Genomic DNA, 11,269 nt, shown 5'->3' with positions numbered 1-11,269 from the left:
TTTCACCCTCCAAAAACTTCTGGGAAGTTCCTTAAGTCTCCAGGGGCAGGTGAGGATGTTTTCACTCTCCCCAGGTTTCTATATAAAGCCTCTGGAGCCTGTGGAGGGTGGAAAAAGTATGGCAAAAGCAGGGAAGAGTACTGGTTGTGCACACATGCATGCAGGGGGGGCTCGCACACATGCACACTGGAGTCACGCACATAGCATTATGGGTGTGGGCACGCCCATGCATGACTCCCCCTGCTCTCCCCTTGCTTTTGGCACACGATCCAAAAAATGTTAGCCATCATTGCCCTATACTATTCCTGGCAACATTTTCATATTTTTCTTGCCTGCCCGTTTTGTGCCCAAGGCCTAGAACTCATGTCTCCTGGTTTCTAGTGGGCTGCCTTAACCTTTACACCAGTGGCTATGTTTTTCATGTTAGAAACCTTGAAAGAGGCTTCATAATTCTCTAGAGACTCAGTGGAAATTTCCCCAACATTCAAATCTTTGCTTATCCTTCCTTTTGATCTCTCCTTTACCTTGGTGCTTTTCAGATGTAATATACTTCATTTCCTCTGCCTATGATGTCTAGAGACGCTAAGAACTATGGTCGAACATTCCAGAAATCATAATGGAAAGCTGGCCTAGAGGTTATGAAATAAAACAAATGCATCTCAGACTTGAGAACTTTCATTGTCCTTGTTTAATGAAGTCCAAAGGAGAATCTCTTTTCTATAGAGCAAGTCTGTTCTGTAAACAATTTCTTTGCTCTTTAGATTTCTATCTCACCTTTCTCCAAGGTCTCAGGGGAGCTTACAGAATGGGGCTGTCCCTTTATTTCATCTTCATAATACAATCCTGCAGGATAGATAAATGACCTAAAATTAGCTACTAAAATATGGTGAAGGCTGAGCCTGGTCTTCAGTGTTTTTTAATCCAACATCTTGACATTGTTTCTCCTTTAAGATAGCTACCAAGCAAGATAAATAGCACAATCAAAAACATGCCAATTGCGTGGCATTTCATCATGTGATAGACCAGATTCCAAAGAATGCATTCACTGAGAATAAAAAGCCTTTAGATGGTCTTCAGGTAGGGACATCACTGATTATATCAAAAAAGAAATGCTGTCAATAGAACGTGAAGAACATTGAATTTCATTTCTGGGGGAAGTAGGAGAAACCTCAGATGGAGGCTATGAGTAGGTTAATATTTGCATTAGATATTCTAATATTCAGACTACTGTGGTAACAGAACAGTCTATATTGAAGAGATCTTATCCTGTCTTGCAATGTCTTAAGTCTTATGTCCGAAAATATTCTGTAAACATACTTGACATATGACAGAGTAAAACAGGACAATCTCAAGTGAATCATTTGATTTTTTTTTTAAATTGCTGGAGAAAAAGAACTAAATATGGCAGATATTTAGTTTCTACTGCTATTATAAAATCAAGCCAAACTGTTTTAGGAACAAATGACACTGTCAGAATGTGGGTTGGCCAAGATTGTAGTTTTCCATTGTTGCTTTAGCTTTTGATCTAGATAGATAAGCAATGTCACATGTCGTGTCTAGCTCTCTATTCGCGACCCAAAGGCCTCTTTAACAGAAAACTTGATAGTATGGTATTGGTTTATTGTGTGATGCAAGAGTATGAGACTTTCATTTGCAAAGCCGGTTTGGTTACAAAACAAAAACAAAATCTTCAGGCACAGGAAAACCCTGTGCCTAATGTTGCCTGACTCACTTTGCATCACTGCCCCACCTTTGCAGATTTCTCAAGAACGGTTCCCTGAAACTTCAGAAACGATGCCGTGTCTCTTAACAGCATTTTTCCCACTGAGCTTTGTATTCCTTATTATGGCTGAGCAACAGAGTACAGCCCACAGTAATCCAGTGAAGAATGTGTGTGACATGTAGACAGTATTAGATGACTTCCAATGTGGGGCCACCATAAAAGGCATTGACATGCAGCATCACTTAGAAACCTAATTCCCCTTCACTATCCCAAATTGTGCCCCATTTAATACATAATACATTCAATAAGTTATTAAATCTTGCTGGGCATTCAGGCAACAGGTTTTACACTTTTCTGCATATAAAATCCAGGGAACATCCCATAATTTGTTTTTAAAGAAAGCATCTTTATTTTAACTTAAACTTGCTCCAACAGCTAGTTTTAACTAAGTTTTCCAGTGATGCAAAGCACTGAAAAATTCGTTGTCCTGAAATGTAGACCAAGTGTGAGAACATATGCCACATGGTATAGCTTAATTTCTATTGAAGGTGGTTTTGTGCTCTTTATATGGAAGCAACTTCTTACTCAGGATTATACAAATCCTACAGGTCCAACAGAGAGCTGTCTGGACATGACATTAACACTTTCTTATTCACATTTATTGAAATGCCATCAATTTCAATGTTTATTCCTAAGTAAATATAAGAGCCCAAGCTGTGCTGCATATTTCCTGGTATAAAAATAGGGACTTTTATAGGTTGCAGCCCATACAACTGAAACTGTTGACTGAACAAGCTTAATATTAATCAGATGCTCTGAAGTTGGGCAACATTGTAACCGGGAATCCAAACATGGGCAGAGAGTGCAAGTTAATAGAAATGAGCTACCCTTTCGATCCACATTCCAAAGAGGTGTTTTGCTATTTGGCACGTTGTTAATGCCTCCTTAAAGAAACCATATCCACAACCACTCTGAAGCACATTTTCACCTTTGGATTGAGACCAGAGCCATTACTTCATTTATAGGGAAACTCTTCTTGCATTGTGTATTTTGTTTTTTTTTAATTCAAAACATACTGCAGCACAACTGGAAATAAGTAGACCTAGTCATTTTATTGGGCGTGAGATATAACACATAAGAAGAAAAGTATTTTTTTTTTACAATTATGGAAATATTAGAGATAAACCAAAGAAGCATGCACAAATGTTGAGGATAAGAGTCTCTTTGCAACATTCATGGGTGGTTTTTAGTTCTCATTGTCACTTTCTCCCAGAGTGTGCTTGTCAAAAAGATATTCTGCCATTCCAGATTTTGGTGCTCCCATCTTGCGTAAGTTGGTCACGTGGTCACCCAACTCTTTGATGGATTTAACTTGTTCATCCAAGTAGTGAGTTTCAATGAAGTCACATAACTAGAAGACAAAAGCAATATTACAAGCCTATTCTCTCTTCCTAGAGGAGTATGGTTTTTTTGCAAATAAGAGAAACACAAAATTTAAAAAAAAAACATGAATTACTAATCTCAACCAATGCTATTTTAAAGTCCCACCTCTGCAAGCCATAGAAAACATATATCTGGATGCACAGGCAGCAAAATAGTAGAATGTGATCCTTCAAAGTATGAAAGCAAAAATTTAATCTATTATTTATATGACCTAAGCACACAGTGAAGATTCATTAATTCCATATTCTAATTCTTTAGTGAAATTTGAATCAATAATTTGCATCTTGCTCTGTATTTAAAGAAATACAAGTAGTTCTTGACTTACATCCATTTGTTTAGTGATGTTCAAACTTACCACAGCACTGAAAAAAGTGACTTATGATCATTTTTCATACTTACAACCACTGCAGCATCCCCTTGGTCACATGATCAAAATTCAGACATTTGGCAACTGGCATGTATGACAATTACAGTGTCCCAGGGTTATGTGATCACCTTTTGCAACTTTCTTACAAGCAAGGACAATGGGGAAACCAAATTCACTTAAATTGTGTTACTAAATGAACAACTGCAGTGATTCACTTAACTATGGCAAGAAAGGTCATAAAATGAGGTAAAGCTCACTTAACTATCTTACTTAGCAATGGACATTTTGGGCTCTTAAGTAGTCAAGGACTACCTATAGTTAGAAGAAAGTAAACACCAGCCAAAGGCATTACATAGAGCAAGTATGACTTACGTGAGGGTCATTTTTGTCAGTTGCTAACTTGTGTAGATCCAGAAGTGATTGATTTACATTCTTTTCCAAGTGCAAAGCACACTCCATGGCTGTCAGTCCATTTTCCCAGTCATCACGATCTGGTTTCTAAAAAAAAAATATTTTTTTAAGCTGAACCATTGGACTCAGAATGATTACAACACCAGAATGATATTTCAGAACAACTGGTTGATATAGTGAAAGATGGGCTACTCAAGCCAGCACCTTTTATCTTTAGCACTTGTTTTCCAAGTTTCAAGATCAAATGTTTTAGTAGTACCATTTTTCCAGTCTGAACCTGGAATGAAACAGGGTCATTGATTGAAATAACTAATTGGAATAACTAAAAAGCAAGCGTCCAAACTTGCTACCAACTGCTGCAATCTTTCTACCCCTCCTCCAACTCAGAACCTAACAACTTGAGTAAAATAATGCCCGAAAGAGTTGATGATGCAAGTTTGATGTTTGAGTCTAAATGTTGCTCCGTTACAATTTCTAGCAATCTTTGTTGACCTACCAACTGAACTACAATTCAATCACAAGATTATCTTCCTATTGTTTGAAGATATTCTCACTTAGGTTTCTTTTAATAAAATAGCTCTTTCAGCTTTACCCATCGCCCACAAACATAAGGTGGGGAGGGTTTTTCCTTTTAAGACAGGCAATCTTAACTTCAAACATTTTGTAGGTTTATTAAATAGGTTGTCTTGTGCAAGCAGTATAGAATCAGCTAAAACAAAAGCATTTAAACACATTCTTGTACATTTTGGCCTTGTTATCAGTATTTAGAGACAACACATGTATCCATGCTTTTCCCAGTGGTTTTCAAGTTTACTATCTAGAAAGAACTCTGTACACATCAGCATAATACTCAAAAGCATTCCAGGTAAAGCAATAGTTCTTGCCATTTTTTCTACATCTGTTTTGATCACAAAATGAAACACTTTGCTTATACATCCTCCTGAACTAATTTAAGTCATATCTGTTAATTATGTGGCGTTTCTTGTAGTCAAACCTAGATTCATGATACATCATTCTCAATTTCTCTATAGAACCCTAAGCAGAAAGCAGCAATATTTCACGTATCATATTCCTGCCATCTCACCCTCCCCTGGTAAAACCTACCTTGATATCCTGTAAGAAGATGCGGCCACCTCTCTTGTTCTGCAGCTTCATGAGTTTTTCTGCATGTTCACGCTCCTCGTGAGACTGGTGCAAGAAGTACTTGGCAAAGTTCTTCAGGGCCACATCATCACGGTCAAAATAATAAGACTGAAAACCAAAATCAAATCCTTGTATTAGGACAGTCATCCATTCATGCTTAATTCACCAGTTTGCATTTTTCCAACCAACTGCTAGCAGAATCCATGGGACATATGACATAAATTCCACCGCTTCAGGGCATGCAATGTCACACACAGGTGAGAAAAAAGGCAGAGCTCGCATTATTTCTGATGCAATCTAACTCCCTTGCCTCCCTGCAGATGCTGTTTATTACTAGACAATTAGACTGCCCAAGGGGTTATACAATATGAAGTGCTCATACTTCTGTGGAACTGGCATTTAAGATCAAATCATCAAATTTTCTATAAATCCTACAGCAACAACAGGACCTGAAAACTATCTCCAAATCAAGGTAGATAGTTCTTTGCAACAAAGAACGTACTCTTTGCCAAATTAGACTGCTTAACCAATCCAGACTCCTAATTAAGGACAGGAAACAATTATTTGGATAAATACTGGCAATTATAGTTTGTCAAAAAATCATACAAGATTTTTAAATTAGATAAATTGCCATCCAGAATTTTTTTAAAAAATAATTCTGATCCAATTCCTCTATGACTGGATTATAATCTGAGTCATATAGCAAGCTTCAAGGAAGGCTATAGAAACCCTTTCAATTTTAAAAGGCAGCAGCCGCTGCCAGAGTTAACATGCATGCTTATTGACAAAAGTCTTTCCCAACTTGTTGCCCTCTTGCATGCGTTGGACTTCAACGATCCATACCAAACAATGTTATCAAATGCCTTTTACTAGCAACAAACACTAGTTTCCCAGCACAGGGCAGGAGTCCACATTTATCGAATTCGTAGAAAAAAGGATAGTGTCGGTTAAAGCGCACTCACATTTTTTTATCCCAGATACTACAGCAGGCACAACGGCTCATAAACAAGTTGCGTCACTTCTCCAGCAACCCAGAGGCATAAAAAAATCAGCGCCAAGAGGGATTCCTCAGCTCCTCTCCCTTAGGCTCTCTTAGCCTATAATCCTTTAAGTCAGAGGTCCCCAAACTTGGCAACTGGGAGTTGAAGTCCATAAATCTTAAAGTTGCCAAGTTTGGGGACCTCTGCTTTAAGTCAAACAACATGGCTGTTACAACACCACACACAAAAAGCCTTGGCTTCCATTTCTAGGCAAGGAACTGCGATGCTCGGCCTAGCATTACAAATTTTGAAAGGAAGAAAAAAAAGCAAGGTAGCCTAGGCCTAACGGGAAACGTCTTCTGACTAGCACCGAATGATGCTACCTAGTTTGAGTAATGAAACGCCTGCAAGAAAAGAAGCAAACTCGGAGAACACCAAGGACCGCACCCCGAGCTACGAATATTCTCCTTCATTAGAAACCTCTTCTGAATCTTCGTATAAAGCAGGAGCCATGCCGGTTGATCGAAGATCGGTGTGTGTGTGTGTGTGTGTTGTGTGTGTGTTTCGGAGCGGTCCCGCTTTCTTCCACGGAAAGCCACGCACGAGGAGCAACCCACGCGTGCCCGTGGAAAAGCAGTCCCGAAACCAGCGACAGGGCAAGTCCGAGAGGTGAGAGAGCCTGTCTTGGAAGCGGATCGTTCACAACGCTCTCCACCCCACCCCACTAAAGCGGCGTGAAAGCATTTCCTTACGAGGGATAATAAAACCCGCAGGAGGACTATATCCCGCTCGCTCAAGGACACTCGAGGGGAAAAGCGGCATAAACACAGAAGCTGCGGCGCGGAGGATTATTTCCTCCAGCCCGTAAGGAGCGACGTCTTCCAGAATTGAGGGGGGGGGGTAGTTGTTCCAGCGCTCTCCCTCCCTTCTCCCGCCCCTCCAAGAGACTCGGTTACTGACCATGCTGAGGTACACGTAAGAAGCGTACAGCTCCAGGTTGATCTGTCGGTTGATGGCTGCTTCGCAATCCTGATGGTAGTTCTGGCGCACCTGAGAAGGGGAGGAAGCCATGGCAGCGCGGCGGAGGCGGCAACGGGGCTACTGTGTTGAATATGTAAAGAAGTCGATAAGGCCCAAGCACGGTGGGTCGGTGGGTGGGTCGGTTCCGTCCAATCACTGTTGAAGCAGGAACCACCTTGCGCCGCCGGCTCTCGCAAACGTTCTAAGCTCGGCCGCCTGACGTAGCATCTATATATATACAGAGGGAGAGAGAGAGAGAGAGACGTGCCGAAGTCACGTCACAATTGGACACAAAGAAGCCCCGCCCTCCGCAAGCTGAGAAGGTTGGGAGAGTGTTTTCTCAGAACTCTCCCTCCGTTTTTTTGGATGCACGCGCGTCTGGAGTAAGCGTGACTCAGCCGTTTCTTGAGCCTGGCTGCTCGTTTGGCTCGGAAGGCTTTGTTTGGACCGGAAAGCGTCCGGAGTGGGAGGGATGATTCCAAGAAACTGCTGAGTATCCGCCGGGCTTACATGTCAAAAGAACACAGTTAAAAGAGGGGAAGTGGGGGAACCCTGGAGAGGAACCCGATCCTTTCCAAACTGAGGCAATTCTGACCGTGCTGAGGCAGGCGCGCGCAACCCGGTGTCTCGGAGGAAAGCCAGTTGTGCAAGATGCATAGCTCATGTATTTTTCCATACTGATCAGATCTCCGTTTTTATAAACGCGAAAACAAGAATCCGATGTTCATCTGGTTTTAAAAGATAGCGCGTTGTTTGGATTTTCAAGGGAAAGATTGCCTAACAGACTGCTTTTCAGCATTCGACAGAATCTAGCTAAACTACAAATTGATTCCAAAAATCTAAAGCTAAGTCACATTTACTAGCTCTTAGTGAAGAGAAATCCCAGGGCTACCGTTGGGAAAAATATTCCAGAAAAGTCATTGGAATAACTGCTGTCAAAAAAAGCTACATGGACAATCAGGAACTTAACTTGATCAAAGGAAGTATTTACTCTCAGGGGCAAAGATGCTGAGCTTGTCGATCAGCAGTTTGGCGGTTCGAATTCCTAACACCACATAAAGGAGTGAGCTCCTCTTACTTGTCCCAGCTTCTGCCAACCTAGCAGTTGGAAAGTATGTAAAAATGCAAGTAGAAAAATAGGAACCACCTTTGGTGGGAAGGTAACAGCTTCTGTGTGCCACATGACCACGGAGACATCTTTGGGCAGCGCTGGCTCTTCAGCTTTGAAATGGAGATGAGCACTGCCCTTTAGAGTCGGGAATGACTAGCACATATGTGTGAGGGGAACCTTTACCTTGACTATTACTACAATTAATGGAAATGTTTTTCTAAATATATAAATAAACTGTTCTGCTAAAGCAGATCAAACTACAAGTTACATGAGGAATAAAACTCCTACGCAAAGGCTATAAAAATAGAGGAACCGATAAAACAGAATAACAGTTGACATTTAGCATTCTACAGCGAATCTATTGAGTCCTACTGGGTAGGGATCTTGTTGGCCTAAAAGTCAGAGCACCAACTCACTGTTTCCACTATGTGAACAATATATAACTATATATTTTGTCAGTCCCTGGTTTGCTGCTCAGCTTTGAGATGTATGTTTGCAGAACTGCAACAACCACCCATTTATAAGTTCTTTTTATTTAGCAATATTTTTTCATCCTGTTTCTGGAGATTTATGATCCCTTCCAGAAATTCAAAGAAATTCTATTAAAATTTATTCATTTTGCATCAAGTAATTATTATTAGAAATGCTTTTTTTTAAAAGGGGACTGATGTTATTCCAAATAAATTGCAGGGGCCTATGAAAAAAATAAGTTGAAAGCTTTTTTTAAAAGGATTTTTTACACTGCAGTAGAAAATTACAAACACTGGCCTCATTGTATGTGGTAAACAGCAGGCCAAAATAAATGAAGTCTGAATTCTGGAAAAAGCTCCACCAAGTTTTTTTTCTTCTAAAATATACATTCACATATTTCCTTTAAGGGATAGAAACATTTTTATTCTGGAGTGTTTCAAGCTCTATTTTTTTTAAAAAAGCATTGCACATCATCCTCAATATCCTACAATTTGAGCATTTTGAAATGCAGAACATTTGAAGTTGTGAAATTAGTTCCATGTCAGCTGAGTTGATTCGGTCAGTTGAAAAGATGCATAAGGTATGAATTTAGAATACCAACAGAGACAATAGAAGAGATTTAGGCACTGAAAATATAATTATTACTCCTTAGAGATGTTGAATTCCATCCAAACTTCTACACTGCTGAGACACTTATTTCAGTATATCCAAACCTCAAAAAATATAATGTATTTATTTTCAGCAAAGAATGAAACCATTATGGAAGAAGAAAATCTTAAAACAATGTCACTTGAATTCTAAAGCCTCCTATAAATGTACTTCAGAACACAGTACTCTACAGTCTGAAATATAAATCTGTATACCGGTATTTCCAAATATTTAGGTAATTGGTCTACCAACATTTGAACTTCTGTCTGGAATAATCTCAGCCATGATTTCAGAATTCTTACATGGACCTTATAGAGAAATATCCCAAATTTGTACTTCAAGGTATTTCTCAAAAGAGAAGTACACTAATCCTTTTGAAGTTGGAAGCTTTCACATACATATTCTGGGCTGTAAAGCCATTTGTAATTAAGCTTTGAACATCCAAATTGATTGAGAATGTTAGATAAATTTGCTGACATTTACAGGACCACAGTGGATTAAACTGAATGAAGAGTGTGGAGGGTCAGAGTTGTAGGAACCAGACAATAAAAGTAGGTTAAGAAATAAGAAAAATCTCCTGGAAAGAATAGAAAGGATGGGAGATCAGTGAAATGCCTTAGTGAGACTCACTCTGTGTATACAACACATATGTCAGTAATATATAGCAGTGATGGTGAACCTTTTTGGTACCGAGTGCCAAAAAGGGAGTGCACGCTCATCTGGGCCGCAACCTGGAAGAGGAGTTGCCCAGGGCACATATGCACACCTGAAAATGAACTTCCAGTTTCCATCACACATGCGCACCAGCCAGCTAGTCTTCTAGATTTTGGTGCGCATGCGCGTGTGACAATCAGCTGGGTGACGCGCATGCTTATGCAGAAGAATAGAAGAGCAGCTCTTCCAGTTTCTGGCACTGCCATACACACAAAGGCCAGCTGATTGTCGCACACGCATGCGTGCCAGAAACCCGGAAGAGAAAGCCGACACGTGTACCAGGTGGCATAGCTCCACGTGCCAGTTTGGGCATACGTGCCATAGGTTCGCCATCATGGATATATAGGATCCTATGTGCTGAATGCAGACTAGTCTAATTGGTTTTGATCTTAGTGTTTTGAATGGGAATATAATTAAGCAGAATGCCAGGTAGTATCTTAAACTCCCTGAATGTTTAAGATATTTACTCTGTGATATTCAGCTTCCACCTTTACATTATAACCCTGTTCAGCCTTGCACCATCATGCTTTCTACCAGCCAAGAAAAGGTTCTCTATGCCTCAATTGTTATTAGCATATCAGCAATGAGGTGGTGGGGAAACATCTTAATTATATTTTATGTGAAGAATCTTGACAATGTATATGAATAAACACCAAAGTCCCTATCAGCCTTCATACTAGGGTTCGGCAGTATGTCGTGGTTCTTGAGTGATGTCTAATCCATTACTCAGGATTCAACTAGTTCTGGCAGCCTCAAATTGTATGTGGAACAGAATGAAGCCACTGACAGGCAATTCATCTTCACAGCAGAACAAGAAATTCAGGGTCAAATATATTTATGCTTCAGTGCTTAACACCTTGTTTTTTTCCTCCCACATTTCTGAGTCAATGACCTGGTCTCTCGATGGGCCTGAGAAGTAATTGGGAGACAGGGCTCTCTTCCCTTATTGCTCGCCACCACCGTCACTGCTGAACTGAGTGTTGGAGGCCGGGTGGGGGGCCCACACACCCACCCACGCACCGCTTTCCCAGTCAGCTGACCAGCCAGGGCCCAGGCTGCAGCCGTCAGGGAGGGAGTGCAACACGCGGGAGTCTTCCCGCAGTTCCTCAGCTCATCTGGGCTGAAACTGGCCTGCTGCCCTCTCCTGCCAACACCCTCTCCAGCATGCAAAGTTTGCCTGGCTGCAACAGCAGTGGCTTCAGGAGGGGGGGCTAGGCTAGCATGAATGCTGCTTACCT

At 40.7% G+C, this 11,269-nt stretch overlaps 1 protein-coding gene across 1 annotated transcript; it reads right to left on the bottom strand.

Moving 5' to 3' along the window:
• Positions 1-2,816: 2,816 nt before the first annotated feature.
• On the bottom strand, positions 2,817-7,312 carry FTH1 (ferritin heavy chain 1). The gene is made up of 4 exons (XM_081936927.1): positions 7,028-7,312; positions 5,049-5,195; positions 3,906-4,031; positions 2,817-3,134 (listed from the first exon to the last, which is right to left on the bottom strand). Exons 1-4 carry the CDS (start codon positions 7,136-7,138, stop codon positions 2,970-2,972), a joined length of 549 nt encoding a protein of 182 aa, XP_081793053.1. The 5' UTR covers positions 7,139-7,312; the 3' UTR covers positions 2,817-2,969.
• Between the last annotated feature and the right edge of the window lie 3,957 nt (positions 7,313-11,269).

Source organism: Natrix helvetica (assembly GCF_964273705.1).
Source record: "Natrix helvetica genome assembly, chromosome: 1".
Classification (NCBI taxonomy): Eukaryota; Metazoa; Chordata; class Lepidosauria; order Squamata; family Natricidae; genus Natrix; species Natrix helvetica.
Note: the sequence above shows the minus strand (reverse complement) of the source record. Positions and strands in the feature narration are given on the sequence as shown.